Source organism: Larimichthys crocea, chromosome XVIII (genome assembly GCF_000972845.2).
Source record: "Larimichthys crocea isolate SSNF chromosome XVIII, L_crocea_2.0, whole genome shotgun sequence".
Taxonomy (NCBI): Eukaryota; Metazoa; Chordata; class Actinopteri; family Sciaenidae; genus Larimichthys; species Larimichthys crocea.
Genome location: NC_040028.1, coordinates 62890 through 90076, shown reverse-complemented (window position 1 = coordinate 90076; position 27187 = coordinate 62890). Strand labels below are relative to the sequence as shown.

At 39.3% G+C, this 27187-nt stretch overlaps 2 protein-coding genes and 1 long non-coding RNA gene across 8 annotated transcripts; 1 reads left to right on the top strand and 2 right to left on the bottom strand.

Moving 5' to 3' along the window:
• Positions 1 to 101: 101 nt before the first annotated feature.
• LOC113748119 (uncharacterized) lies at positions 102 to 3468 on the top strand. Its single transcript, XR_003464136.1, has 2 exons — positions 102 to 2483; positions 2526 to 3468. It is a non-coding gene; the product is annotated as an uncharacterized LOC113748119 (long non-coding RNA).
• On the bottom strand, positions 2593 to 17664 carry LOC104932498 (uncharacterized). Its single transcript, XM_027290754.1, has 8 exons — positions 17531 to 17664; positions 17041 to 17190; positions 15901 to 16030; positions 15344 to 15516; positions 14610 to 14761; positions 12598 to 12748; positions 9996 to 10114; positions 2593 to 4357 (listed from the first exon to the last, which is right to left on the bottom strand). Exons 2-8 carry the CDS (start codon positions 17087 to 17089, stop codon positions 3614 to 3616), a joined length of 1518 nt encoding a protein of 505 aa, XP_027146555.1. The 5' UTR covers positions 17090 to 17190; positions 17531 to 17664; the 3' UTR covers positions 2593 to 3613.
• A 2374-nt stretch (positions 17665 to 20038) lies between these two features.
• LOC104932497 (interferon alpha/beta receptor 1a) lies at positions 20039 to 26916 on the bottom strand. 6 transcript variants are annotated; one of them, XM_027290751.1, is made up of 9 exons: positions 26812 to 26916; positions 26303 to 26408; positions 25988 to 26105; positions 23661 to 23830; positions 23103 to 23263; positions 22522 to 22681; positions 21620 to 21747; positions 20949 to 21383; positions 20039 to 20882 (listed from the first exon to the last, which is right to left on the bottom strand). In XM_027290751.1, exons 2-9 carry the CDS (start codon positions 26349 to 26351, stop codon positions 20583 to 20585), a joined length of 1521 nt encoding a protein of 506 aa, XP_027146552.1. In that variant the 5' UTR covers positions 26352 to 26408; positions 26812 to 26916; the 3' UTR covers positions 20039 to 20582. The 6 variants fall into 6 exon arrangements, with proteins under 6 accessions (XP_027146552.1, XP_027146553.1, XP_010746030.3 ...); XM_027290752.1 differs by having other exon boundaries at positions 20039 to 20879; XM_010747728.3 differs by having other exon boundaries at positions 20039 to 21383.
• Positions 26917 to 27187: the final 271 nt, after the last annotated feature.

The following is a 27187-nucleotide window of genomic DNA, read 5'->3' as shown; positions in this document are numbered from 1 at the left end:
AATTGCCCTTCAGATACTGTGTTGAAATGTGTGAGTTATTGCCGTGGCTGGACAGAAAGCGTTGCACGCTGGAGTCAGACTTTCCCTTGTTTCTCATCTGTGTGAGTTTTATTTGCTGTTGTTTGCTTTTGCTTTAAAAAAAAAAGAAGTTCAGCTTGAAGAGTTTGTACACATGGGAGACTTTACTGCTGTAGAACGTCTTACTGTTCAAAATGTAACTTTATTAGCTGCTGACTGAGCACAGTGAGTAAAAAAAATACAAAATTGTCACAATTTGTTTGATTATAATGTTTAAATAAAGTCTATCGACTTCATTTACTACAATCATATACTATCCAGATAACGATAAAACATGATAACACTCATACACAAATATTCCTTATGCAGTCACAATTCAGACACGATTATCACATGATGGTTTGTAGCAGAATTAAATGAAGTAAAAACAACCTAAGTGTGTGTGAAACTGACTGTATAAAACATGTCAAAACATATTCATTTTAGTTTCATGTAAGAGCAGCAACGTGCATTGACTTGCATTGAAATTTCACAAAGAATTGATTCAACAGTTAATCAAAATGTCTCAAATAGCTAATGATTCATTTGCTGTCGATCAAGTAATCGATGAAGCAGCTGACACACTCAACAAAAAACATAAACTGCAAAAGATCTAAGACTTCTTCTCAGAGAGGTTTATTTCTCTCTAATTTTGTTCACGAATTTGTTCAAAACAAATTGGTATCTGTAGTTCTGCGTGTAACAGTACAGTGATAATAAATGAAGAAATGCAAAGAAGAAGTCTTAAATCTTTAACTCATGAAAAATGGGAACAAAAACTAAAGTCTATATTTCTGTTGGATGTACTTTCAGTTCTAGTTACCTCAATACATATGCAGAATGAACCGGAGAGAGTTCATCCTCTAATAATAATTTTCAAAAAAATCAGCACAGTACTTGTTACGTGGACGTCTTTTCCCGCCAAAGGAAACAAATTCAGTTTTCAGTGCATGTGAGTGAAGGAAGCCCTTAAACATCATCAGTAAGACATATTCAGTACAATACAAACAACCAAATGTTGTTAGTTTCTCAATCAAACAACAAACACAGCTACATACTGTGTTTAGCTGCATTTTTCATATTATTTCCAAACAGAATTCACATTCTCTAATAACCTTAAAGTCCAGGAGTCAAGGTCCTGCATCAAGTGTTCCCTTACAGTATCAGACGTCCTCCAGTACACTGGCTCTCAAAGTGGGGTTCACAAGGCAGCAAGGAGGGTCATGAGATGATTTTCAGAAATCAAATAACAATAAATTGTTTTTAGAAATAGCATATTTTAGTTATAATTGCAACAAAACATAAAAATAAAAAAAAACCTTCCATTTTCTTTGCCCCTTCTGAACTCTGATGTGATTATGACAGATTAACGACCTTAGCAACAACAATATTAATATTAAGGTCTATTAGCATCGTGCTAAACATTATGGCAAGGACAAATCATCTGACATCCGGGGGTCGCAAATCACTGATACTGTTGTTTTGGGTGTCAAATATACAGAATATTAACTCAGAGAAAGCACCGACATATAATGCTGAAGAATAATTCACAATGTGGGGAAAAATGTAATGAGCTTCATGAAAGAACATCATATCTTTGTATTTGACCTCTTTTAAAACTGCTGAACAGACTGAATTGTTTTTTCAGCTCGATCAAAGACGCTCACTGAGCTGCACGTGCTGGTCGCGTTAGAGGATTTGAAACCTTAAAACAATGGCGACGATGTGTCAGCGTGAAATAACAAGTGAATGACAGGAAGTTTGGTGCTAAAGAACGTCTTTCCAAATCAAAGACGGGTCCTTAGATGTTTGGCTGGACAACATAGTCGTCACACTACAGGGTTTAAGAGTGACCCTGAGGAAGCTGTCAGTGGAAGAAATGCTGAATTGTAAGCCTGTGAAGTGCCAGGATGTTAATAAAAGCATTAATAATAAGTGACTTGCGTTGATTTTAGATTTAGTTTCAACTAAAAGCATCATGATTTTCTTAAAGCAGGAACTTTCTTTGTGTGTTGATTCTGGCGCCCTCTGCAGACTAAAAATGATTCCACTGCCTCGTATTGTTTGATCTCAGGGGAATCACACTGAATCTGACCCTGTGGCAGGTAGTGGCATTGTCCTTGAAAAACTTTGTTCATGTGTCTTATCGAGAAGCGTCAGTAATAAACTGAGACTGTTTCATAACTAGTTAAAAAAAGAGTTTTTGGAGGGGAGACAGAGACACCAAAGATGAAGTGTGTGTTTGTATTTACCTGTTTTTATTGCTATGGGGGTGTTGGATTCCAATTTTTGGATTACTGGAAGATTTTTTTTCTCTTTATTTATGAATTATTAATATTATTTCTGGATGTATTCTAATTCGAGCTGTCGCGATGATATTGATTTTTATTTCGAAATGGGCTTTCAAAAACAGAATTCTCTCAGTAGTTTTTTTAAATGGGCTTTCAAAAACAGAATTCTCTCAGTAGTTTTTTTTTTCTCATTGTAAGGATCTCCTCTGACATCTAGTGACTTATCTTTTTTTTTTGTGCTCAGTTTGTTCCCAACTGTAGGTTAACTAAATTGCACTTCAAAAAGGATATGGTGGTCATATCACACTTACTGATCACTTACTCCATGCCACAAAAAATGGTTTGAATAATGACATTTTGATCCCACTTGGATCTTCGTGGTGTGGTTATAAAGCAACACTAGCTTTTCTCTCATAAACTACTACTACTGTTTTTAATCATGTTGATGCTACACTGAATTGTAATCAGGTGAATGGTGTCTCTGTCATTCGTATGTCTGTTTTCACACTATGTAACTCTAGGTCTGTAGAAATATGTTCACTTTACAGCACTAAGTCAGACATCGCCTACTATTTCACTGATTTTGGTGAAACTGGATCATATTTTATGGTTTTCCCTCTAATGTCCTGCTCGACTGCTCCGCCTCAACTCTATTTACAGAGTTTCCTGATGGACGGTAAACTGCTGCCAAATGTAGCTGCTGTTAGCTAATGTTAGCTCAATTTGTTAGCTGGGCTGCCCGGACTGTGAGCTCAGAGTACCGGGGGGTTGTTTGTACCACGGGGGAGAGGGGGTTTTCAGGCCCAGGACGTGGGGGAAATCTGAAGGGGAGCAAAGCCAGGGTCGTACAAGGACCAGTAAGTAATATTAGCTGGCTGCTATATCTTTGTCTTGTCGACTCGCTAGTTTTTGATCATAAATAATGGAATCATAACAAATACACATTTAGCTGTCCATATTTAAACACACTGGGGTTACACGGCAAAACCAATGTGATGTTGCTTTAACCTCACCTACCATCATCAAGATTTGTTCATGTCTGGAATTTGTGTGTCTGAGAAAAAAAAAAAACAAAGACGAAAAGACGAGTTGTCCTTTCATGAGGCCCATTGTTCAGAAAGAAGGCTGACATTTGAAATAAAACATTTCCACCTCAGACTGTATGTGTGGGTAGGATATGCCTGTCCTGTAATGAATGAGTGCTGCCTCAGCTTCACAGTCTCTTTGTAACCCTTGTTTTAGCACTTTATGCCCCCCCCAAATTTTTATAATAAGTTCCGTAAGATTTGTGCACTCGGACGCCCTATATATCCAGAGTCCTCATCCTCGTCCTCATCCTCGTCCTCATCCTCGTCCTCATCCTCGTCCTCCTCCACAATGACAGAGGAGGGAATTGTTTCTAAGGCAACCTCCTCAGTGTCCCCTGTTTGTGCAGGCAGAATTAGAGCTGTGTTGCACACCTCTGAAGCAGAGGAAGACTCGGCATTAGATTTCCCCCCCTCCTCCATATCGTCTTTATGTGGGCCGAAGGTTAAGGTGAGGAGGTTCACATCCAAGTTGCCCTGCTCTTCACACACCACCGCCTCCTCCTTTATATTTGGCTCGACTCTTCCCCCAGTCGAACCGCTTGCAGGAGGATCTGAAGCACTCTGCTCTGTCTCCATTGGGGCTGCAGGCTGAGGACTGACAAAGTCTGATGCTTGGTTTGAGGAGAAGCACGGCGTTGGTTCGGGCTCGGGGGATAAAGGAGCTGGCAACGATGACAAAGAGGAGGATGAGGAAGAAGAGGAAGAGAGGAGAGTTGTGCCCACCCTAAGTTTGTAATGTGCTTCTGCTCCTCCTCTCCTCCCGCCAGTCCTCTTTGTCTCACTGTTGCTGTCGCCTGACGGTGTCTGGCTGTGCCACTTTCCACCTGAAGAGGGCGGTGTTGGTTTAAGATTCAAGAGGGAGGACAAGGACGCGCTGCGAGGTGTGATGATCAGGACCTCGTCTAGATGATGGATGGATGTCTGAGAGAAGCGGACATGAAAGGAACACAGAGAAGAGGCAGAAACACATTAAAGTCAGACTGAAAACAAACAGTCAGAAGAAAAAGAATCAGACTAAGTCCTCCAACAAATAAACCACTGAACATTTCATCGGATGTGAGGTGTTTTTTTTCCCCTCTGTTTTACATTTACAGCAACTATAAACTGAAAACAGTTCTTGTACTCGGTAATTAGTTCAAGTCATTTGCTTGGACAAGAGTCGTTCCATGAGTGCTGACAGCACTGTGACGTATCACTCCACTTTTCAACTGTTCTAATGACCCTGTTACATTAATGTTCCATTAAGTTATGTTAATGTTCATCATCTATTGTAACAGACCTTGCCCGTGAAGACGAACATATTTCTACAACACACACAAGGATCAACCATTCACTGCATACTGCTGTTAGAAACTGAATACGATCACCTGATCAGCTGCCGTCAGTAATCAATACACAATTATTAATTAATTATTAAACCAACAGTATGGACTGCTCAACTGTTGAAACTACTTTTTCATGCTTAACAGTTGGTGGATCAGATACACGTTGAATCAAACACTGACTGAAAACACTGTTAATTCACCATCTGTTGTGTTTGCGTGAAATATAAAAATTGTCATTGTTAATGATAAATGTTAGTTCATTAAAGATATTATTGATCACAAGTGTAAATTGACATGAAAAAATTACCTGCACCTTTTATGTTTGTATATGGAAGAAAGTTATGAACTTTGACATCATTTAAAATGCCTGTGGACAGACTGGAATCGTATATGCCCTTCTTGAAGAACACTTGTAACCATATATTTTTTATTTATTTATTTGGCTTGAGGTTCCCAGTCATCCAGGTCGTTTTTCTTTGAGAAAGGTTGAATCCTGGACTTGGTTGTAGTTGTTGTTGACAATTTGTCTATATGACTTCAAATGACTACTAATTAACAGAGATGTACAGTAACGAAGTGGAACTACTTAAGTACTGTACTTAAGTACTAAAATGCAGTATCTGTATTATTTTTTTCCCCAACTTCTACTTTTACTGCACTACATATTTTTGATGAATTTGATACTTTTACTCCGATACATCTTTCATGTGCTGAATCGTTACTCGTTACTATTGTAGCGTCCAGCCGGACACGTGATAAATGACAAGCCGTTATTGAACAAACTGCATTTATTGCTGAACGGTTTGGTTACAGGACTCGGTGACTGTCGGCCGTAAGCATGCCAAAAAAACAACAGAACAGTCCCGGTCTCACACATCAACCTCGCTCGTGCGCCGTACGTCATACACCTGACACCCAGGTGCGCTCTCTCTCACCTGCTGCCCCGCCCCCTCGCTCTCGCATTCATTCAGACGCATTCACAGACCATGAGAAATCACAGAACTCTACCATGAACATTGTAACACTGTAACATTAGAAGTTGTGCCTTAATAAATATTTGAAACATTAAAAACAACAGTACTTGTACTTTTACTTTCAGTACTTGAGTAGCAATTTTTTACATACTTCTCCTTGCAATACTTAAGTACAAAAAAATTTGAATACTTTAGTACTTTTACTTAAGTATGGCGTTTAAAGAACACTTCAACTTTTACTCAAGTCAGTTTTTTGATATAGCACTTCTACTCCACTCCTTTACTCCAGTACTTAATACATCTCTGCTAATTAATACTCAATTCAACTGAAGCAGCTAACTCGCCATCGCCATGCTCAGTCAAGACGCCGCAGATTATATCCAGCAACAAAAAAAAAAAGCCTGAAAAGTCTGCAGTTAGAACAGAAGTACAAAGAGTCGTTGCTGTGGAGTTAAGTGGAGTAAAGTGGCAGGTTTGCAGAACGTTAAAGATCAGCGCATTGCCAGTAGATGCCAGTTTCGACTCGTCTCAGTGGTCTGAATCAGGCTTTAAATCCCTGCTAAACACTCGATCGGATCAAAATGCATCCCGACAGGAACAGCAGCTGAGTCTAGTGCTCAAAGACGCTTCAGTTGCTGACCTTTAACTTACCGGACTGTTATTCACATGAAGCTGTAAAACTTCTATGTGTCATGCAGCACCAACATGTTTCTCACCAGTGGAAATGTTGCCAAATCACGTTGAAAGGAAACAAGTTTCCACAAAGTGCTGCTTGGAAGAAAAAAAACAAAAAAAAAAACTGTGCGCAACCAAAAAAGCCTCAAGTCCCGTCCAAATCTCACATGTAATTTATTGGCCACATACAAGTCCTGTATGAGGGGAAACCCCCCTCTATATCTCGCTGCCATTCTGGTTAACTTGAGGCAATTGACAACTGAACACGAAACTCCATCTTATTTCATAAAAAAAGCGCCTTCAAATCCCCCTCGCCTGAGACAAACACCACAAATAATAAAAGGTTAACTGTAACCGACGCCCACACGCAAAACAGTTTCTTCTATCCCAGCATGCTCTAATAAAAAAGTCAGTGGCTGATATGAACCGACAGTTTCAGAAGCTACCACTGACTACCAACTGAGTAATGGTCTCACTTTGGAAAATGTCAAATCCATTTCTTTCCCCACGTTTGCATGTTTTGTGTGTTTAGTAATTTATCTTAATCATTACTCATCTTAATTTCAGAAATCATCAGCTTTTTTACATGTCTCATCAGTATCCTGTGTAAAAATACCCATTCATACTTTATACCTGTGTCCTTAAGCACCAAAAGGTTTCCATTACTATTTGTGAAAAATATGACTGGTGTGGGCTTGTCATAGTTTAGTAATATTCTTTTTAATGTATACAGAGATTACAAAGAATTTAAAGGGAGATAAGAGGCTGTTGTTGAAGCTTCTGTTGGGGATTACAATTTTGATTCAGAAAAAAATATCTGTATAGAAGTTTAAGTTACACTGGAGGGACTATATAGCCCATCTGGCCTGGGAACACCTCAGGATCCCCTAGGAGGAGTTGGACCGTGTTGCTGGGGAGAACGAGGTTGGGAACTGCTTGCTAAACATGCTGCCACTGCGAGCCCAAGCGGAAGAAAATGAATGGATGTTTAATTGTAAAAAAAAAAAATGAGAGTATTTCTCATGTGATGTGGGTTTTTATTTCACTTTCTTTCTTTATTTTCACTTCTTTGAACTTTCTCTGAGAACAACTGTGTAGCTCTTGTACAGATGTGTCAAGTTTAAATGTAATAATCTGAATAATTTAGTGTGAAGAGAATTGATTTACTTGGATAAAAAAAAAAAAGATATTTGTTGGATTTGTGAGGGAATAACTGATCGTCATGATGGATTGTATGAACTGAGAACAATGAGAGTTTGTCAAAAGTATTTCTATAGAAGATAACAAATGTTTTAAATATTGACAGTGATATATCGGCCGCTGTACTAGAGAGACCACAGACCAAATAATTTCACTAATTTTTTTGACTCACATTTACTAAACTTTTCATCACATCATCTCATCAGCTCTTATCTACAAACACAAACTAATGTATCAACCATCCTGTAGCAGAAGAAACAGGTTGCCTGCAGTTTTGTGCCTTTGTCTTTTTTTTTTTCTTACACCACAGATCAACCACAACCACGGCACACTAGATGTATGTGTAATGTGTTGTCTCATCAGCTATGTTTTCCGCCTGCAGTTCCTTTCCTGTACTTTACTCAGAAAAATGTGAGCAGCCTGCTGTGGAACCACAAAAAAACAGTCCACTTGCATGTATTAACCAACAATGTCAATGCTGGCTAATGCTGAACTACTTTAAATGGTTTGATTTTATAACCTAATGTCTGGCGTTCTGTATGATTTAGTCATTTTGACTCAACACTTCAAACTACAGATGGTTCTACTTCAAAGTGTTACTTATCTGATGATGTGAGATGACGGAGATATAAAACCACCACTACAAATATGGGGACAGTACGCGAACGCTTTTTTAGAATTTCTTCCAAATTTCTCAAGACGGTAAAATTAACAGGGATTACCAAAATGTTTTTTTTATTCCCCAGAAACTTGGTCATAGTGTTTAACCCTCTTCACGTTTAGCACTGATGCACTAAACTTATTTCATAAAGATCAACTCATTAAAAACAAAAAAAATTCCAATTGCCTTGTTACAACAAAATATATGTTGTTCAAGTTAAAATGTGTCTTCTTCTTCACTAGAAAGCTCATTTCTCATGCTGCACCCTGGAAATTTCCACATCACAGCACTGACTCATTTAACTAAAGGCTTCCAAAGAATTCTCATACGTCCGTGTGTTAAACAGAGATTTACGGTGAGCACAGAGACACTTTCCTCATTCAGCAGATGGTTGTGAAAAAACTTCTTAAACAGTGACGCTTGACATTTCAGTGCAAGACCAATAAGAAAAACCTATTTATTTTACTTAAACATTGTAAGAGTTTTTTGTGCAGCAAAGACACAACAAACAAAGCTCAGTTCAGTTTTCACTTATTTGACCAATATGATGTCTTCTCAGGACCGTGTGAGCTGTCTGTCTGTGTTTGACACTGTTTTGTGGAGGAATTTTGCTGACCTAATTTCATGCATAGCGTCATCCAACTACAGCCTTTACGCAGTGGGTGTGGAGGACCACTGAACTCCTAGCTGTGAAGTCATCGATAAATAATGACGATGCACAGGTTTGTCTCTTCTCGGAATGAACAATCTGTTACTTTACGACCAGACTTTTCATATTTTAATATTTTGTACAGACAAAAATGATTCTCAGATAATTAATCCTACAAAAACTCTAGCAGGGTTTTTGCTCAATTTAAGACTTTTAAATACAGAACAATACTGAGTGATGGCAGGTGTTTGCTGCAGCTTTTGTTTTTTTGGACTCTCTGCCTTCACAAGGTGAAATAGACTTCAACCAAAAACTAAATGTGTTGTTGTCACACCAGAACCTGCTGAACGCTTATCAGAAACAATATGAGCTTGTTAGCAGCAACACTTAAACCTAAAGATAATACTAATAATAAAAAGAATAATAAGAGAATAATAATAAAAATGTGAACTCATAGATATCACCATGACACGTCTTCAGTTGATTACTCACATTAAGACAATTATTTTTTGAATCACGCGTTTTCTGAAATGTAATGTTTAAATATTCAAATGAGATATATTTGAATATTCAAATAGAATATTCAAATGCAACTTTAGGTGACAACACACAGACAAAGTGAAGTGACCTTTTCTTTCCATTAGTCTGAAAGACAACATGTTATGGAAGAAAAAGAGCCAGAAATCTTAAAACTGACCATGTATTTATTGGACTTTAGACTTTTTAAGACTTCTTAAGAACTTGTGGAAACCCTGTCTAGTGTTTCCCTGACTTTTGAGTATACTAACATTAACATTTAGTTTGAAACATCGCTGCATCTGTGTACAGCTGAGGAACAGAGTTGTCAGTGTGCGTGATCTGATCTTTAGAAACTCTTTTCTTTAGTTTGTTTTTATCTTCATAATAAAAGCACTGTTTGTTGTTATGTTTGAGGTGCGGATCATTTTCCAGTAATGACTGCTGACGAACTGCTTGTTTTTCATAAGAAGACAATTAAGAAAAAAATGAAAACCCACAAGTCAATTCATTCATCAACTTCATGGGCTACCTTCAACACTACAGTTATATTACTTACCAGCACCAGTGGCAGTGGGTTCTTGATCAGACAGCGGAAGAAGCCAGCAGAAAACAGCAGGGCCCCAGTGACCAAACAAAATATCACGAACAAACATGGCACAACTGAGATCCACGGGTCTGCGGAGAGGAGAGGAGGTCATGGGACATATTCACACTTTATTCATCATCAACATTACTGGAGGGATCAAATGGAGGGATAAATCTCCATGTTTCATATTTAGTAAACTAGGGTTCACTGTCAGTTTCAAAGCCTGAAGTTATTAAGGGGAAAGTTAACTAAAGAAATAAACAAAAACAAACTAAGATTTTCAAAATAAAGTCACCACACAAGGTGATTTGTGCAGAGACCGACCAAAGCTGGACACAAGTGTAATGGAAAATTTATATTACATGATTGTGTGTTCTTTTATAACCATATATAGCCATGTTTGATCTCAGTAATATTGAAAAAAGTTTTTAAGTATAAAACTGTGTGCCTTATAGTCTTGTTTGGTTTTCCTCAGTACCTTGCACTTAGAAATCTTTCTCTCATTTATGAAAGTTGTTTGTAGAAGTAGTTGTTTGATGTATAAACTTGACCTTGGTTCACACGGCCCAGCAGAGCTTGTTAGTGAGGTTTGATAGTGATGAGCACGTTCTATTGTAGCCACCTGCTACAGTTAGATAAGTAAATCACAATAATGATGAATAGTCCTTAGAAGTATATAGGAATCAGCGTAGGACTGTCCCACCCTGAACATTTTCTTTTTTTAAAATATTTTTTTGACCTTTATGCCTTTTTTTTTTTAATGATAGGACAGCCGGAGATAGACAGGAAGCAGGGGGCAGAGAGAGGGTGAATGACACGCAGCAAGGGGCCGTGCGATGCGGGATTCGAGCCGGGGCCAGCTGCGGCGAGGACTGTGGCCTCTACACATGGGGCAGCCGCGCAACCCACTACGCTACCGACCGCCCCCCCCACCCTGAACATTTTCTGCAGACTGTCTGCTTGTGCATTTGTAGAACTGTTCCTCTTGCAAGAATAAAATGACAAAACCTTTCAGCAACACAAGTCATAGGACAGAAAAATAATAGCTGCACAATGTTAACACCAGAATAATAAGTGGACAGCTTCGGGGTCTCAAACCTGCATTCTTTCTAATAGCCAGCAGGGGGCAGTTTTAATGGCTGCAAAAAGAAATCTGACCGTAGAGTCTTATGTGAAAATGATCCTACTTTCACTTGATCTATGACCTCAGTAAACAGTTTATGGTCTCATTCTCTAGTTCCAAGTCTTCTTCCGGACAGCGTGATGTTTATTTAATCAACTCTGGTCCAGTTTAGAGTAGCATGGCTACCTTGTGATTGACAAGTCATTTTCAGCGAGCCCGTCCAGCTCAACACACCGGGCTCATCAAACTCAGATCAAACTGTCAAATCAGGCTGAAACCAGATTCTGTTATTGCATTACCTATTTCTCTCCCATCACTCCACCAACTCTCCACATGTTTATGTCAATGAACCCTTTGTGTGTCTGTGGTTGTATTTTGGGCCCATATGTAAAGTAAAAACTTCCCCTTCAGTGATGAATAAAGTATCAATTCTACTCTCCTCAAATGTTTTCACAGATATCAGTTTCTGTTCAGCTGGAACACGAGAACATTTGTGCGGAGGCAGGACCACATTTTTTTCCTGCATAGGCTCAAAACCAACTTGTGGTACATCGCCATGCAAAACCTGCTGTACCGCCTGAACCTACTTACTGACAGACCAGGAAACTTTTTTTTTATGTCACTGCTGGGTACGAAAGACAATCCACTGAAAATTTTGACTGTGCCTTATTTCTTAGTCTTTTGTCTTATGTGTGATAAAACTGCTTTTTTGAATTCACGTAATTACAGAAATTATTACAAAAATCAGCGTGACATGACATGGTGTGTGTGGAGATCACTGCAGGCTTAAATGGCAATATGTATGAGTGAATGCTTAAACATTCAAGAGATAAAACCTCAACAGAACGTGAAGAGGTAACAGAAATGTCTTTGTATGTGTTGCAGAGATATCTGCTGAACTAGGCATGCAACACTGCAAACATCTGCCGCAGCTGGGCAGAACTGGGCAGAGTGGAGAGACAGAGCTGCTGATACCCGACCTCAGCCTCAGCAGCCCGGGGGAGCTGTAGAGGAAAGACCCGAAGGCAGAGCTGGAGGAACACCCAGAGTCATGCCAGGTTTTGATCTGATCTGAAGCATTTGACCCACGTGAGGGAGGAGAGCTCAGAATTTATATTTCAAAACTTACTGGATTAAAAAGTGGATTTGTCCTCACTCTCACCCCATCAACCCATCTGGATCAGTGATTATATTCATTCATATTTACACAGAGATAACAAGCATTTCAAGTTGTTTGCTTGGCGTGTTGTATGAATAGTATGAAATCAAACTTTTTACAAATCACCATCATGGTTATGATCGGTTCAACTGTAGGTGATCTCAACTGTAATTTGCAGAATAGGGTGGAGGTAGCTCCATTAGCTCCAACCAACCTCCACTTGACTAAAGGCCTAGTGAGCTGGGGTAAATGTAAAAGTCTTTAAAATGATGAAGTGCTTTGAGCTGTACCTGCAGTATAGTTGCCAGGGGTGTCAGCACATACAGGTTGGCTGTAGTTGGACATCCTGTGTACCACAGAGACTGAGAAGCGGACTGAGACACAGCAATGTCTGCCGGGGATCATATTCTTCAAAATCTGACTTCTCAGTAACTTGGTGTCCTTTAGGAAATACACAGAAAGAGAGAGAGACCACAAACCGTTAGATTAGTACTGAGAGACATGACAAACACAGGAAGCTGCAGCATGTTCCAGACTATTATAGTAATATAATGCAATAGGTGCAGTCTGGGTGCATTAAATTCCAGTTTTATCTGACAATAAGTGAACACAGGTGATAACTCAACACAGTTCACAGTTAAGTTTCAAGCCATCTGATTTATGACACTTGGGGCACTTTAGTTAAATCGGGGAGTTTTTTTGTTTTGTTTTTTAGCCGTTTGTTGGATCAAAAAATTAGAAAAGTCTGAATATTTGGACATATCTTAGGAAGCAGGAGAATCTTTTAAGAAAGGCTTGATTCAGATCTGATGTGAAAGAGTTTATTGTGCGCATACAAATAACAGCAATAAACTCGAGCAGGCTCCAGAAAAACGGCTGCTTTCTCCCTTCTGTCCTCTTTCTCTACTACTCTTCAGTCCTCCAGTATCGCTCCTTATACGTACCCAACTTTTGCCTCATAAATAAATGGGTCAGCTCATCAGGTGAGGTAGTAGACCTCCAGCGAGTAACGCCCCGTTAGTCCATTTTAAGAGTACTCTTGAATACTGGAGTCACCATCGAGGCATCTTGGCCTGATCTCTGGACTTTTTCTCTGGGTTTACAGAAGACTATCCTACTTTTTATTTTATTTTAATTAACATAAGAAACATAATTAAATACACAATTTCAACAATTTAATCTTTACTATAAGATATTGTTATTAGTAGAAATTAGTAATATGCATGAGAATTTTTACAAAACACTTGCGTGTCTGATAGACTGATGATACTCAACCTCCTACCGGCAACAAACTGGTTTGCATAATCTTGTTTGAAGTGATTTAAAATAAAATAAAAAAAACATTTTTTTAAATCTAAAAATTTTAAATCTTCTGCTTTTTGAGTTGTACATTTGTGTTGTTAGTTCGTGGTGTCATTACTTTATGTTATGGTGAAGCGGTGCCAGAGGAGCAGAGAAGCAGATCGAGTTCACAGTTTAGGCTGAGAGAGTCGACGACTGAGTCAGGAATTTTGAGCAAATAATGTTAGTTGCGTCAAGAAATTATTTTATTCATAACTATGTTTATTTATATAAATGTATATGAAAAACATGCCAGATTTTTAAAAATTATTTCAGACAGTTTAATTCATTGTCATTGAGCTTAAAATTGTACAGATTTTAGATTTTAGTAATATGAAGCATTTTCAGATAATCTGGGAAATGACATCACCAAAATACCGATGTACACACGGGTGACCTATTAAAGGAATAACCAACATAGTGTTTTACAAAGGTGTTTGGCTACCACGTGCACAGGAGTTCTACTGGAGGGATGAACAGTTCTTGGACTCTTGGGATGTGTAGTATTTAAATATACCAGCTCTCTTTGGGCTCCCCAGCTTCGGTTGTAATCAACAGCAAATGTTTGTAGCTTTCTGTGACAAGCTTTACCGCACTAGGTTAGTGGCCAAGGTACCCACGAAGCACTGTCATTACTGGATGTTATGACCAGAGAGATTTAAGTATGTCTGACTTCAACAGAGACAGAACACAGAACATCTTTTGAGCAAACACATCCACTCAAATCCAAACTGAGAGCACAGAAAACAAACAATCTAAGCGCCCAACATGAATGCTCCACCAAAATCCTAGCACGTTCATTCACTGCCTGAAAACCAATGCCTGCTCAGAAAACAAATATCCAAATAGCAGAATACAAGATGATAAGCCCAAATACTAAAAGGTACTAGCGGGCCATTTCTATTTCAGTTCAAAGGGTTAAACTTGTTAATCATGATGACACAATGTCTCTGTACAGTACCTGCTCTATGTTGTCTGCATTGTTGCACTTGATCCTGAGTTTATAACTGAAAGTCTCGTAGATCTCCCTAAGGTCCTCTCTGGGCGGCTGAAGGTGCACGCACAGATTTCTGTTGCAGGGCGTCACAGTGAGCAGCGGCATGTCCAGGTGAGCTGGAGGACACAAGGACAAGAGAGAAACGGCCATTTGATGCACTGCAATTTCCTGGTTCAAAAGAAGTCTGTCAGTAAACAAGTTCAGGTTTTGCATGATAACTTCAGCGCAATAACTTTAAATTAAAAATCCAGAGCTGTAAACTGTGTGTGACCATATTTTACAATTTAATGACCATTATTATTTACATGGCTGGTGTAAAGGATTACATTACAAAGGATTAGTGTGCCGCACTTGACCTCAGTGGGAGCTAACTGAGCTCACTGAGTTTTTTTTATGCTTTGTGTAAGTCAATGTCAAAATCGCTCAGACCACTTTGTGACTGGAGCTATAGCAGGTTTGAACTTGTTCCAACTCAACAGACGAGAACTAAAGCTCACAACAAACGCTATGATGTCGCCTGGTTGATGGTTAAACCAGTTTTTTTTTTTTTTTAAGAACTGAATTGAAATTCAATATTTTCAGGCCAGGGATAATCCACAGACATCAACAACCAAGGAGACAATGAATAACATGGAGGCATGGCGTGAGAGACAAAGAATCCACCTACATCGACACAGTTTCAACGCAAAGACACTTACTGTTTTCTCTGGGAGAAAATCTCAGGCTGTCTGAGGATTGCTGTCCTTCCAGCATTGCTGTAACCTTGATGAAGTAGTTGTCGTCTGGGTCGGAGAAGGCCTTTTCTGTCAGGTTGCAAACCAGTGGATGCTGGACATGCTCGCAGCCAGCCACTGGCACCCAGTCCACTCCCCTTCAGGACCAGAAAGGACAACATTTTACACAGACGGCACTGGCATAATGTTCTCAATTCGGTGAATCAGTAAATAAATTATTATTATTAACTTGAGTGAAAAAAAAACTAAACTAAATGTCTTTTTTTATAGATTTTTTTTAGCTAGATCAGAGGAGTACGTCTTTGGCAGTGTTAGCTGACCACAAGTGTTTAAAACAGAATATCCAACCCACTTGATAAAGTCTGTATCATAAGACGTTGGTTCATCAATAAACATTTGTTCTAAATACCACAACTTAGTACACTTTGTCTTTGTACAAACTCTGACAAGAAAAGTGCCAGACAACAGGCTGATTGTGTAAAAGGACACATGCACACAATGCAAATGCAGATGAGGCTTACCTTTCTGTTATCACGGTGACCACGTAGTGGACTCCTGTGGGTGTGCCTGGTCCAGGTTCCCATTTCAACATATGACTAAAATAGACTGAGGTCAGGGATAGGTTGACCGGCTTGGGGAGTTCACTCATAGCTGGAATACAAACAAACAGGACATTAAATGGAAATGTATGTGCAGTAGATTACTATCTGATTTTTTAAAGACTTAAATAATGAATAAAGAAAGTCGGTATGGAGTTAGAATGGTAGAGGCTCCAGGTTACATTAGTTTAGCAAACAGTCATGACACACCATCATAAATCTGCGAGATTGAATTGTGGGTAATGTAGGCCCCATGGTTTTGATTATGAAGAACAATAATGAGAATAAAAGAGACTCTCTGGTACTGCTGCACCAACTGTCCATTGTGCATTATTATTATTATTATTATTACTACTACAGTTATTGGAGTGCAATGTTAAATAAGCACGGTATCCTTTTAAGATTTCTTTGATTTTATGTAAACACAAAAAAACATTTGGATTCTCCAAATGGGTCTTCATCCCAAATATTGTGTATTAAAAGGTCCAGTGTCTCAGATTTAGGGGGCTCTGTTTCACTGAATATGGCAGAAACTGAATATAATATGTCGTCAGTAGTGTAGTCTAGTGTTTCGGTCGCTGACTGCCCAAACGCTCCTGCCTCACCCTTTCCTTCCTAGTGTAAAAGAGAAACTATGGTCGCCATCGCTGACCTAGAGCCAGTTTTTAATTTATCTGTTCTGGACTACTGTAGAAACATGGTGGCTCAACATGATGGACTATTCTCTATTTAAGTGATTATACACTCTTTCTGCCATATTCTGTAAACAGAGCCCCGTAGATCTGACACACAGATCAGAGTTTGAGCCGTGTGCTTTATAAAAATATTTAAAGTTGACAGTGTATACTTTTCAGTGAGCGAGGGCTACCTGCTATGATGTCAACTGTCTTGAAATCCACTTTCACAGTGCTGGATGACTTAACATGACTGTCATCAGGACTCCACGTCCAGACAACTCCTTTAAACAACAACATGTGTTGTCTTCAAGGGAGGCGCCTCCATGTGTCAGCAGTGGTTCAGGTGAGACTGACAACACATCCTCACCTGACAGCGTTGACTCACCTGGCAGGACCTGAAGCAGCCATGCGAGCATCCAGATGAGAGCAGTCATGACAGCCAGACCATCTCTGTTCCTGTGCCATCAGCCTCCTCAAGCAGCCACCACACTTCTCTGGACCCTGCTTTCACTTTCCATATGGACACTGTTTAAATCTGCAGTTAGACAACATTTACTGATTCAGTACAGTCATTGTGATTATGATAACACTCTTAAATATGGACTATTTGAAACAATCTATTAAATCTGATCAGCTTTTTATATTACAATATCCACAACACACTTTCACTTTGTCTGTTTGTCCGGCTTAAAAGAGAAATTAATCAGAAAATGTCTGTAACAGACAAATGTTGTGTTTACGCCCACCCACCGGAAACCTACACACCGTTAGCTCACTAACTGTCCGCTGGCTAGCACTGTAAGCTAAGCAGCAGGCCAGAACCTCTATAAGAAGTCAAAAGATGTAAAAAATGTTTGATATTAAAGCTCAGGTACCTGTCCTGGGAAGCGTGTTCATGTTTCTTCACCCGGTCGGAGTCCCAGCAGCAGCAACAGTCCGGAGGCGACTGAACACAACGCGACTGCTCCTGATGCCTTCACGGAACTCCAGTTACATTTTCACACATTAAAAGGAGTTTGATTTTTCCGTCAGACACACAGCGAACAAAGCTGCGACATGACAAAGATGTGTAAAAAATAAACACAGTATTATGTACATATAAAAAAAAAACAGGTGATAAAGCAAGCTATTGTTATAGTGTGTAATGTTACACGTGCAAACAAATACAAAAATATATACACAATTTAATAAAGAGCACACATTCGCCACAAATCAAGTGTTGAAAACACTACTCCGCTTTTACACCTAATAAAATAAAATTCACGTTTTTTTTTTAACGCTAACTCAATTGTATAATGCAATTGCAAATATCATCTTTCCAACCTAAGGTAACGGGAAATTTGTCCGGCGGTTCCTGAAGGCAGCATCGACACGAGCGGTTGATAGGAAATCACGTGACCACGTACTGTAAAGTTCTTCAGCTGGGGTTGCACCCGTTTCTTCACGTGACGTCACAGCAGAGACCTGTTATTATTGGACCTCCTCTCACTGTCAACACATAAAATAGTTCTGTATACACTGTATACTATAGCCTACATATAGAAACACTAACGTTATATACTATATAACAGGACATGCAGTATGTGCATACTTCAACTTTGGGTTAGTGAGTGCTCACTACTCATACTGTTGTTATCACAGGGTACTGGGAAGCCCCCAGGAACAGTGTCAAGCTTTCAAGTCAATTTAACACAGCAGCCACTGTGTGATGACTGTAATGATGTCTGTCATGAGATGCACACTGGCTCATGAGTTTACACTGAACAACAAGTGGCTGTAAAATGGTGGATACATATTTTTGAGTGTCACAATCCCTGCAAAATGACTCACTTCACCCTCAGAGTAACTCGAGGGCTAAACCAACTTGTTTGGCTTCACGCACCACTGAGCAGCTTCCATAAAAGTTCTGCTCATGCTGCCTGATCATGGACGTATTGTAGAATTTGGATATGGCGTCGCTGTTCAGCCTTGTTTCCAATTTTCCATTATAAATTGAGACATCTGGGCTCATGTGTCTAGTTCTATACCAATAACCAATGAATGAGCAGGAATTATTGCCTCAAACGAGGACCTCAATGAGTCACTCTGAACATGACCCAGTGAAGCGGTCACTCAACCAGGACTTCTGCTTCTTGTCACATTTCTGTTCACACCGCTTACATACACATGGGATGTTGAATCAATGCATTAAAATGAATATTTTATCTTTATTAATGTGAACTTATACAACGTTTTGGGGGGCAGGCAGCATGCACTGTCACTATAACAAAGTGAAAATGACACCATCGTGATAATGATAATCTGTGTGGAGAGGGGAGGTATGAACTTTTTTCACCTTCTGAAAGGGTGCGAGACAAAAAAAAAGAAAAGAAAGAGAGAGAACCACTGGTGTACATCCACATTACACTTTAAGGAATGTTGTGATGGAAATGGAAAATAAAATATTCCCATTTATAGGATTCAATAAGATACTTGTATGATTGCAAAGTTGAGTTTTAATGAGGGATTTAACAAAAGTGCATAGTTGTAATTAATAAAACCGTTGACTGAATTCTATTTAGCTGCTTCAATTTCCAGGTTCTTGTTTTGTGCATGCTGCCTCACTGTCACACTGACAGAAGAAGAGCCACTGTAATGACACCAGTGCTTTTCCTACTCTCACAAGTCAAAATATCTGCTGTTAAAAAAATAATTAGATCTGTTAAATTTGGGTGTCATTACGCCGAACAGCAACTTAAGACTTAACATGAGGTATCTTTATTGGTTTGGCTTCTTTGTTCCACATAATTAAAGGTACAGATTAATTGGCATCTAGAGGTGGGATTTCAGATTGTAGTCAACTTAATCATTGCCTGCTTACCGCTCCCTTTCCAAGTGTTTAGGGGAATCTACAGTGGCCTTCACGTACCAAAAAAGGTCATCTTCACAACTGTAAGAGTCGCTCGGGGAGGCTATTGAGGGTCCTTTCGATACATATATTTAGAGATTGTATTTTTATATTCTGTAAAGCTATAGGCCATAGCAAATGTCATTGTAACTTGTTCTGCATTGTTTTGGTGTATTTGTTGACTTCAGCTAGCTGTTCTGCATGCAAACTTAATATTAGTGATGTAAGAGTAAACAATTCTTCTTCTTCTATGTCTATGTCTTCTACTACTTTGGCAACACAGTGGCAAAACATGGTCTGTAGAGCCCTTTATCTATTATGGGCTGAAGACCTAGTTCTGCATATTATCTTCAATTTCTGCCAATAGGCCATCCTAAAATTTCTTTCAAAAGTCTCAGTTATGACTTGGATGTTAACATGAACAATCAATCAATCAATCAATCAATCAATCAATCAATCAATCAAACAATGTCAGAAACAGGCTAACTCAAACAGCTCTGATATAACACAAATGTGGTGTGTGAGCACCAGTTTTAATTTGCATTAGATATACAGACGTGCAAATATAGCGTGCTGTGAGCCAGGACAACAAAGAAGTAAACAAAACAACAAGAAGAGTCAAGAGTCACAAGAAATTAGGGCTCAAGAAGGACGTACATTTAAGTAAAAAACTACCTCAGATTAATATTGAGGAATCTCAGCATATATTTTTACGCATTTGAAAAAAAATTTCAGTTTACTTAAAAATGTGTATCAAAAATAAGTTGTTTCTGATAAAACATTTAGCTTTTCTTAATTTATCTGGCTCCGAACTGGAATGTTTGGTCACTCGAAAATGATACGCTGGCTACAAAGGTGTTGGAATTGCAGGTGAAATGTATTGCCATGTTGGGTCCTTGTGTTTCCTTTAGAACAGGAAAATAGATTAAATCAACCCGCCTAACTACATGTAAATATCTGAGTTGGTCTTTTCTTTTAATAAAAAGGAATGCACCTGCTGGGAAGAAATTAATTAATGATACACACTTGACAGCAAAATATCATGTGTGCTTCATATATCCGGAGAATTCTTCCTCCTCCTCCTCCTCCTCCTCCTCTTCCTCGTCCTCCTCCTCCTCCTCTTGTGTCTTTTCATGCTGTGTCTCATCATCACAGGTTTTGAGGTAGACCGACAAAGTGTCTGCACGTCTGCCAGCGCAGTCTTCTTGTGTAGGCAGCATCAGTGCCGCAGCTGTCTGATCATCTGACTCAGGTTGTGAGACTGTGAGCAGCAAAGGCTCCAGATCGGACAGCTTTAATAAGTCTGTGAGAGAGTCTCTTGTCTTCTGCGCCTCCTCCTCCTCACATACAGGCAGTGATGCCAGTTTGACTGAAAACAGATCAACATTGCCTGAGCTGTCAAACACCTCCTCCTCTTCCTCCTCCTCACCCACACCTGTGACATGTCCCTGGACTCCAGTTTGACCCCCACCAGAGATGAAAGAAAGCTCTGCTACATCAGCTTTACCCTCGTCTTGACCGAGCTCCTCATCTAAAACCTCAAACTCTGGTTCTTCCACCTCGACTGTCCCAGAGTCCCCTGACGCAGCTAGCGTTCTGTTACCCGTCACATTACCAGAGTTCTGGCAGGAACTCTCACTACATGAAAGCTCTGCATCTCTTTCCATGTATATGTTCATCCCTTCCTCTTCATCCTCTTCGTCCTCGTCCTCAGAGTTAACTGCCCTGTGTTGCATTGTAGGATTGTTGTGCCTCCTCGGTTTCTCCATCTCAGGGCTAATGGAGATCTGGTCAGGGATTGTCCTCTCTGGTGTCAGGGTGTAGCCTTGGCTCAGAGCCGCCTAGAGTGACAACGAGGTGGAAATGAGATAGATAGATTTTTTTACAAAAAAAAAACTAAACAAAAAAAAAAACAACCAAAAAAAACTAGTCTGCTCTGTCTATAGGTAACAAATTCTAGCTACAGTACCAGCATCTCTAAAACTGAGAAATGTGTTACATCATTCCCGAAATCTATACAAAATAACAGAATGTAAAAACACAGACAGACACACAGAGAAATAAAGAAGTTTCGTACAAGCGCTCTGGGAAGAGTTGCCTTCAGTTTACAGATGAATCCAGTGTAGTGGAGGCAAAGCACGAAGGTCATCAGGCCACCGAAAGCGAGAATCAGAAGAGCAACAACTGTACCTAGAATAACAGGGACTGAAGAAACACACAGTGATAAATACTTTATGTCTGAACGTGCTAGTGTCTTGCTCTGCCTATTTCTCTGGACCATGTAATAAAAAGTTATAGATATAGGCCTTTATTTTCATGAACTGGTAAACTGTGAGTTGAACATCTTATGGGAGTCTTTTAACAAGTCTGGCCAGAGTATCACCTGATGTGACATAATGCAAGCTTTATTTATTTATTTTGTTAAACTGAAGTTACGGTGAGACTCTGAAGCATTTACATATAAATTGTAGCACTTTTTACAGCCAATTTGTGAACGGGTCGTGATGTAACCTAGAAAATACCCACTCCTATCCCCTACCCATAGCCCCCTGCACGTGCCGGTTACCAAGAGTGATGCAAGGCAGTTACAGCTAACTGTAACTAAAGCTAAGCAGTGGCTTGGCTGTGTGTCATGGGACTGGCAATGATTGCTCTGAGGCATTGGTTGATGGGGTGATTTGCAAACTGCAAGCTAGATAGTATCCTGGAGCCAACTGTCTAATAAACTATAGGAATATTACAGATTTTTACCTACATTAGGGTGGAACTGACTTCCAGATGGCTATTGTATGGCTCACTGTCCTGCCAAATTAAACTACACCATATTACGCAACATGAAACACAGTGACTATTGGATTGCCATCGCTCATGCAACATATTTAAGCTGCTGTATTCATATTTGAAATCAAGCCCGTAATCTTCTGATTTCAGCTCAACATCCTAATAAGCATAAACATCAGCTCCAAAAGGTCAGCTCACCTCTGTTTGGTTCTGCAGTGCTCGTGTAGGTGCACACCCAGGCAGACGGCTCAGTGTTTTTGTTCTGACGAGTGATTGTGTTAACCTGTATGCAGTACTCTGTGCCATTCTGTAAGCTGGGAAGAGTAAACCTCTTGTCTTCAGTGAGGTATGCTCCCTCCTGCAGGTCAAATATAGAGAAATAACTTGATTAGTTCCACTGGACCCAGCACACTTCATCTTCAACTGAAGAGGTGAAAACGTCTTCAAGAAACTAAGCTAGTCAGGTTGCCAACAATAACCTGTACAACACACAGAAAATACCTTTAAAGATATCACCTGCTAATAGCTGAAATAATAATTAGTCCCTTAAGGTCTGCATGGAAAACTATGTGACTGGATCACCGAGTAACATACAGAGAGCTGATGCCACTATTTCAACTCTTGGAATTGATCACTGTGTTGTGATGAATCCAAAAGGTTAGAGAGAGAAGCAATACAGTTAATGGACCCTTTAATGGAAGACATTTTGGCCTGTCTGAGCAGGCAAAGCACAATTAATCACAGATCATAATCAGCCAGTAAATTTGTGGTTTTCTCACCGGTTCTCCGTTAAATTTCTTCCACACGACTCTGTAGTTGACACCGTAGAAATTATGGATATCATCGATTTCTGAGCTCCTGTCAGGTTCTGGCAGTGAAATGTTGATTTGGATGCAGTTGCCACATCCAGCCAGTGAGAGTGTTGGTGGACCTATTATGGCTTAGCACAAAAAGAAAAAACACAATCTCATTAAATTGAAGTAGTTTTTTGCTTTATTGGAAATTCAAAGCACCTTAAAATAAAACAGCTGCACTATAATTTTGATGAGGTGTTACTTTCATTGTTTCATGTCAGTTCTCGCACTTGGTAACTTTGTGCTCTGGGTACGATCACCGGTGAAAAGTACATAATGCTTTAAGTCACAAAGTCAAGTAATTTTTTAATATCATTCTCAGCATGCAACAAATATTGTGCTCTTAGAAAATAACTAACCTACACTTTTATTATTTATTACTTCATTGACTAAGATTCAGTCCTACCGTTCTGTAATAAAACATAATATGTTATTAACTCCAAGGCAAAAAGCATGCAAGTCAGAAGACGTACACTGACATACTTTGTTCGTAAGGAGTGAAGCTATATCTGTGGCTCATTGGAGACCGGGTGTGGTTGTAGGAAGCCTCGACAGTCAGGTCATACAGCTCTCTTGGGTTTTTAAGCTTCAGCTTCACTGATGTCGTGGTTGAGTTGGTTAGCAGTTTGTATTTATTTTTCCTTTTCTGCCTGCTTAGAGAGAAACAGAGTTCAAACCTTTCACTTCATGCTCATGCTCACCACTTGTTCAGCATCACATTTCAGTTAAATGGGCCTTCACTGACCCCTGTTAAAGGTCAAACTAAATAGTTAAATGAATAAATGTTTCTTTATATTTATTTCTTGGCACTTCAGTGATGCTTACAAATCTCAGTGTAAGCACCTCAGTCCTGACCACATCCCTATCATGCCAATAATGACAGTAAAGCTCCCCCTTTAATGAAAAACTGCTTAATTAATCCTCTCAGACTGTATCGAATCAAGATTTTGTTACTATCCATTTGGGCAGTAGCCTATACTCTAAGTCTGTTTTCTCTAAAAACAGCATGATCCTCTGTAGGCCATGGTGAGCTATGGGATTTACTACTTCTTATTGATCAAACAATATCACATTTTCATCTTATTGATCCAGAAATCTGAACTATATCACCCTAAACAGCCTAAATAACAGTGTGTGGTTACTTTCTTTGAAACCCCAAATCCCGGACCATGATTTAACATAGGGAAGACACGTGAATCATAAAGCTGTCAGCAGATAAAGATATGGTAAGATTTGCATTTGGTAAACTTGTTGACAACCCTAATGATTATATATGAGCTGATAATCATGTATGAACTGCTATTATAATAGTTAACCAACTATACTAAAATAGTCTAAACATATCGGATCAAAGTAGCAATGAAAAAAGTCTCATGTGCTAATGTGAACCTTCACAACGAGTGTCAAAACAAAAGAGCAGATCACATGAAACTGAAAAACACACAAAGGAACAATCAAATCCCATTTGTTAGTTTACATGAGAGCGATAGAATCGAATCTGGCCTCCCTGTGGTCACAGCTGCATCGCATGCACACCGAGATGTCCGAAATGGCTGGAAACAAACCCTGCTGCGAATGCAGCCACGGTCAAAGAAAGCAGAAGTTAAGGAGAGAAAAAAATACCCCGCTGTCAGTTATTCCATGAAAGAAGACGCTCAAGTAAGCCACAGACAGATGTAATGACTCAGAATGTGACCAAATTAAAGGTCGCGGTTGATCTTGGTTTGCAGAGAAGACTGATTTAACACAACCAGTTCACACAGATGTATATCAAATATATTCAGGAATATGAAAGAATACATGAGGAATAATCAAATAAGTGTGTGAAGATATCATCTTTGCACCTTTATTATCTGAAAGACTGCAGAACCCCTCCAAGAATTATCAAACACATTTAGCTTTTACAACATAACCACATTAAATGTTAAGCTTCGAACATGCAGGCAGGCTGGGGCGTAATTTAGGGGTTTTAAGAACTAACCATGAACCACAACATCCCTGGTTCACGTCCAGCTGGGGGCCTTTGTCACATGTTGTTCCTCATCTCACTTTCCTTTCATTTCCTGTTATCTCTCCCCAAAATATGACTTATTACAACAACTTGGGTTCTGACAACTTATTCATTTGAATGCGGTCTTCATCAACGTGTGAGGTTGGCTCAATTATCATGGAAATATAGATGATCAAACTTTCCATCCCTTTAAGATTTTATGTAAAGTTGCAAAGAAGTCACTCTCGAGTGGAAATTGCTGCCAATCACTGTGCGCAAGGTTAACAATCGACTAAGTAACTCACTGAATCTGAGAGAGCAACAATACTGCTAAAAAAAACAAAAAAAAAAAAGTAACAGTACAGTGTATGTTCCCTTTTTAATGAATTAAGAAACATAAAGGCAATAACGAAATGTTTTTATCGATTCAATCTGGTGAAAGTAGGATGGAAAATGAAGACAAATTCATTCTTTCTTAGCCGAACTCCGACAATTTTTCTGATGCAGCTCGATGGAAGATACCCTGTCAACTAACAAGCAAACATACAGGATGGACAACAAAACCTCTTTGGTGGAAGTAACTGTCCATATACTTAAAGTTTAATATCATAGAGAGGAAATGCGCTTGATAACATTTTGAGAACCTGGCAAACCTTTGACAGTTTTCTAGAGAAGTGTGATGCGCTATAAAGCATGATGCTTTGATGTCATTTATGCTTTGCTGTATCCTTTCAGCTATTTTCTGCTACCCCAAAGAGGAAATGGCACCAGTGTGGTAAGAAATGAAAGCAGCCAACATGTTAGTAGTGAGGGAAATTACCTGAAGATCTGGTACTGTGTTCCTGGTGGGGTACCGGGCCCCGGATCCCAATGCAGGACATGGTGGAAGTTGACAGAGCTGACGGACAAATTGACTGGAGCAGGGAGGGAGCTGAGCACTAAAGAAGTCAACAAACACGTGACTCAAACAGAGCTATGAAGAAACCACAAGGTACAAGGACACACCTGACAGGACACTTTACGATCCGTCAGCTATTATATAATAGTATCTGGGTGTGTTGAGGAGAATGGTATCTGAGGTATTCAATAAAGTTCACTACTGTACACATAATATCAACCACGTGAACTTGCTCACCAGGATGAAGCAGTGACATTAGATAAAGAACAAGAGGCAAACAGTTCATCCTCCCGTACTCATAAGACACCAGGTCCTGTGTAATCCTCTGTAGATTGCATTGCTACTGTGTAAAAACAGAAAATAGTCTTCATTATACTCAATAAAAAAAACATTCACACATGCTCACGCTCAAAGTAGATTCTGGGAAGAATAATCTCTTTTATTTGTTTTAAAACAATGACATTTCCTCACGTTTTCATCATTCTATAATCAACTTTTTTTTAATTAAAATGCTCCTTCTGTTAAAGCTCACATAACGAGTTGACTCTTATGAACATTATTATGATAATCACACTAGTTCAGAAACACAGAGATTGACGCATGTTGTTTATACTAACAACATCCTAATTAACAGTAAATAAAGGTTAGTCGACCTACATTCACACTTAATTACACCGACTGACACTGAACTCAAACATGAAGAGAAAATAAAGAACAGACGTGACACCGACTGTTCAGTGACTTACCGACGCAAAGCTTGAGACTAAATGTGTTTCAATGTCCGAGAAGCAAGAACGAAATGATCGCAGTCAGAGTCGCATTCTTCTGATGACATCACTGGAGCGTACTCTGACATCAAACTACATGAAAAGACGCCCCTGCTTCCTGTGCCACCTTCAAAATAAAAGTGCTGAACAGGCATTAGTTGCATTAGTGATGGGAATTTCGGCTCTTTTTGGAGAGCCGGTTCTTTTGGCTCTGCTTACTATAGGGAGCCGGCTCTATCGGCTCCAAAACGGCTCCTCACATTTCATAATTTCAATAAATGTTTTAATTATTATTATTATTATTATTATTATTTATGTTATTTTATTATTATTATTATTATTATTATTATTATTA

Coding starts and splice junctions, on each gene's coding strand:
- LOC104932498 (XM_027290754.1), bottom strand. CDS start 17,089: ATGACTGCTCTCATCTGGATGCTCGCATGGCTGCTTCAGGTCCTGCCA. Junction 14,762..15,343: donor ATTTTCTCCCAGAGAAAACA/GTAAGTGTCTTT, acceptor TGTGTCCTCCAG/CTCACCTGGACATGCCGCTG. Junction 12,749..14,609: donor ATGCAGACAACATAGAGCAG/GTACTGTACAGA, acceptor TATTTCCTAAAG/GACACCAAGTTACTGAGAAG.
- LOC104932497 (XM_010747728.3), bottom strand. CDS start 26,351: ATGAACTGTTTGCCTCTTGTTCTTTATCTAATGTCACTGCTTCATCCT. Junction 26,106..26,302: donor AATGTCACTGCTTCATCCTG/GTGAGCAAGTTC, acceptor TGACTTCTTTAG/TGCTCAGCTCCCTCCCTGCT. Junction 23,264..23,660: donor CTTCACTCCTTACGAACAAA/GTATGTCAGTGT, acceptor TTTTGTGCTAAG/CCATAATAGGTCCACCAACA.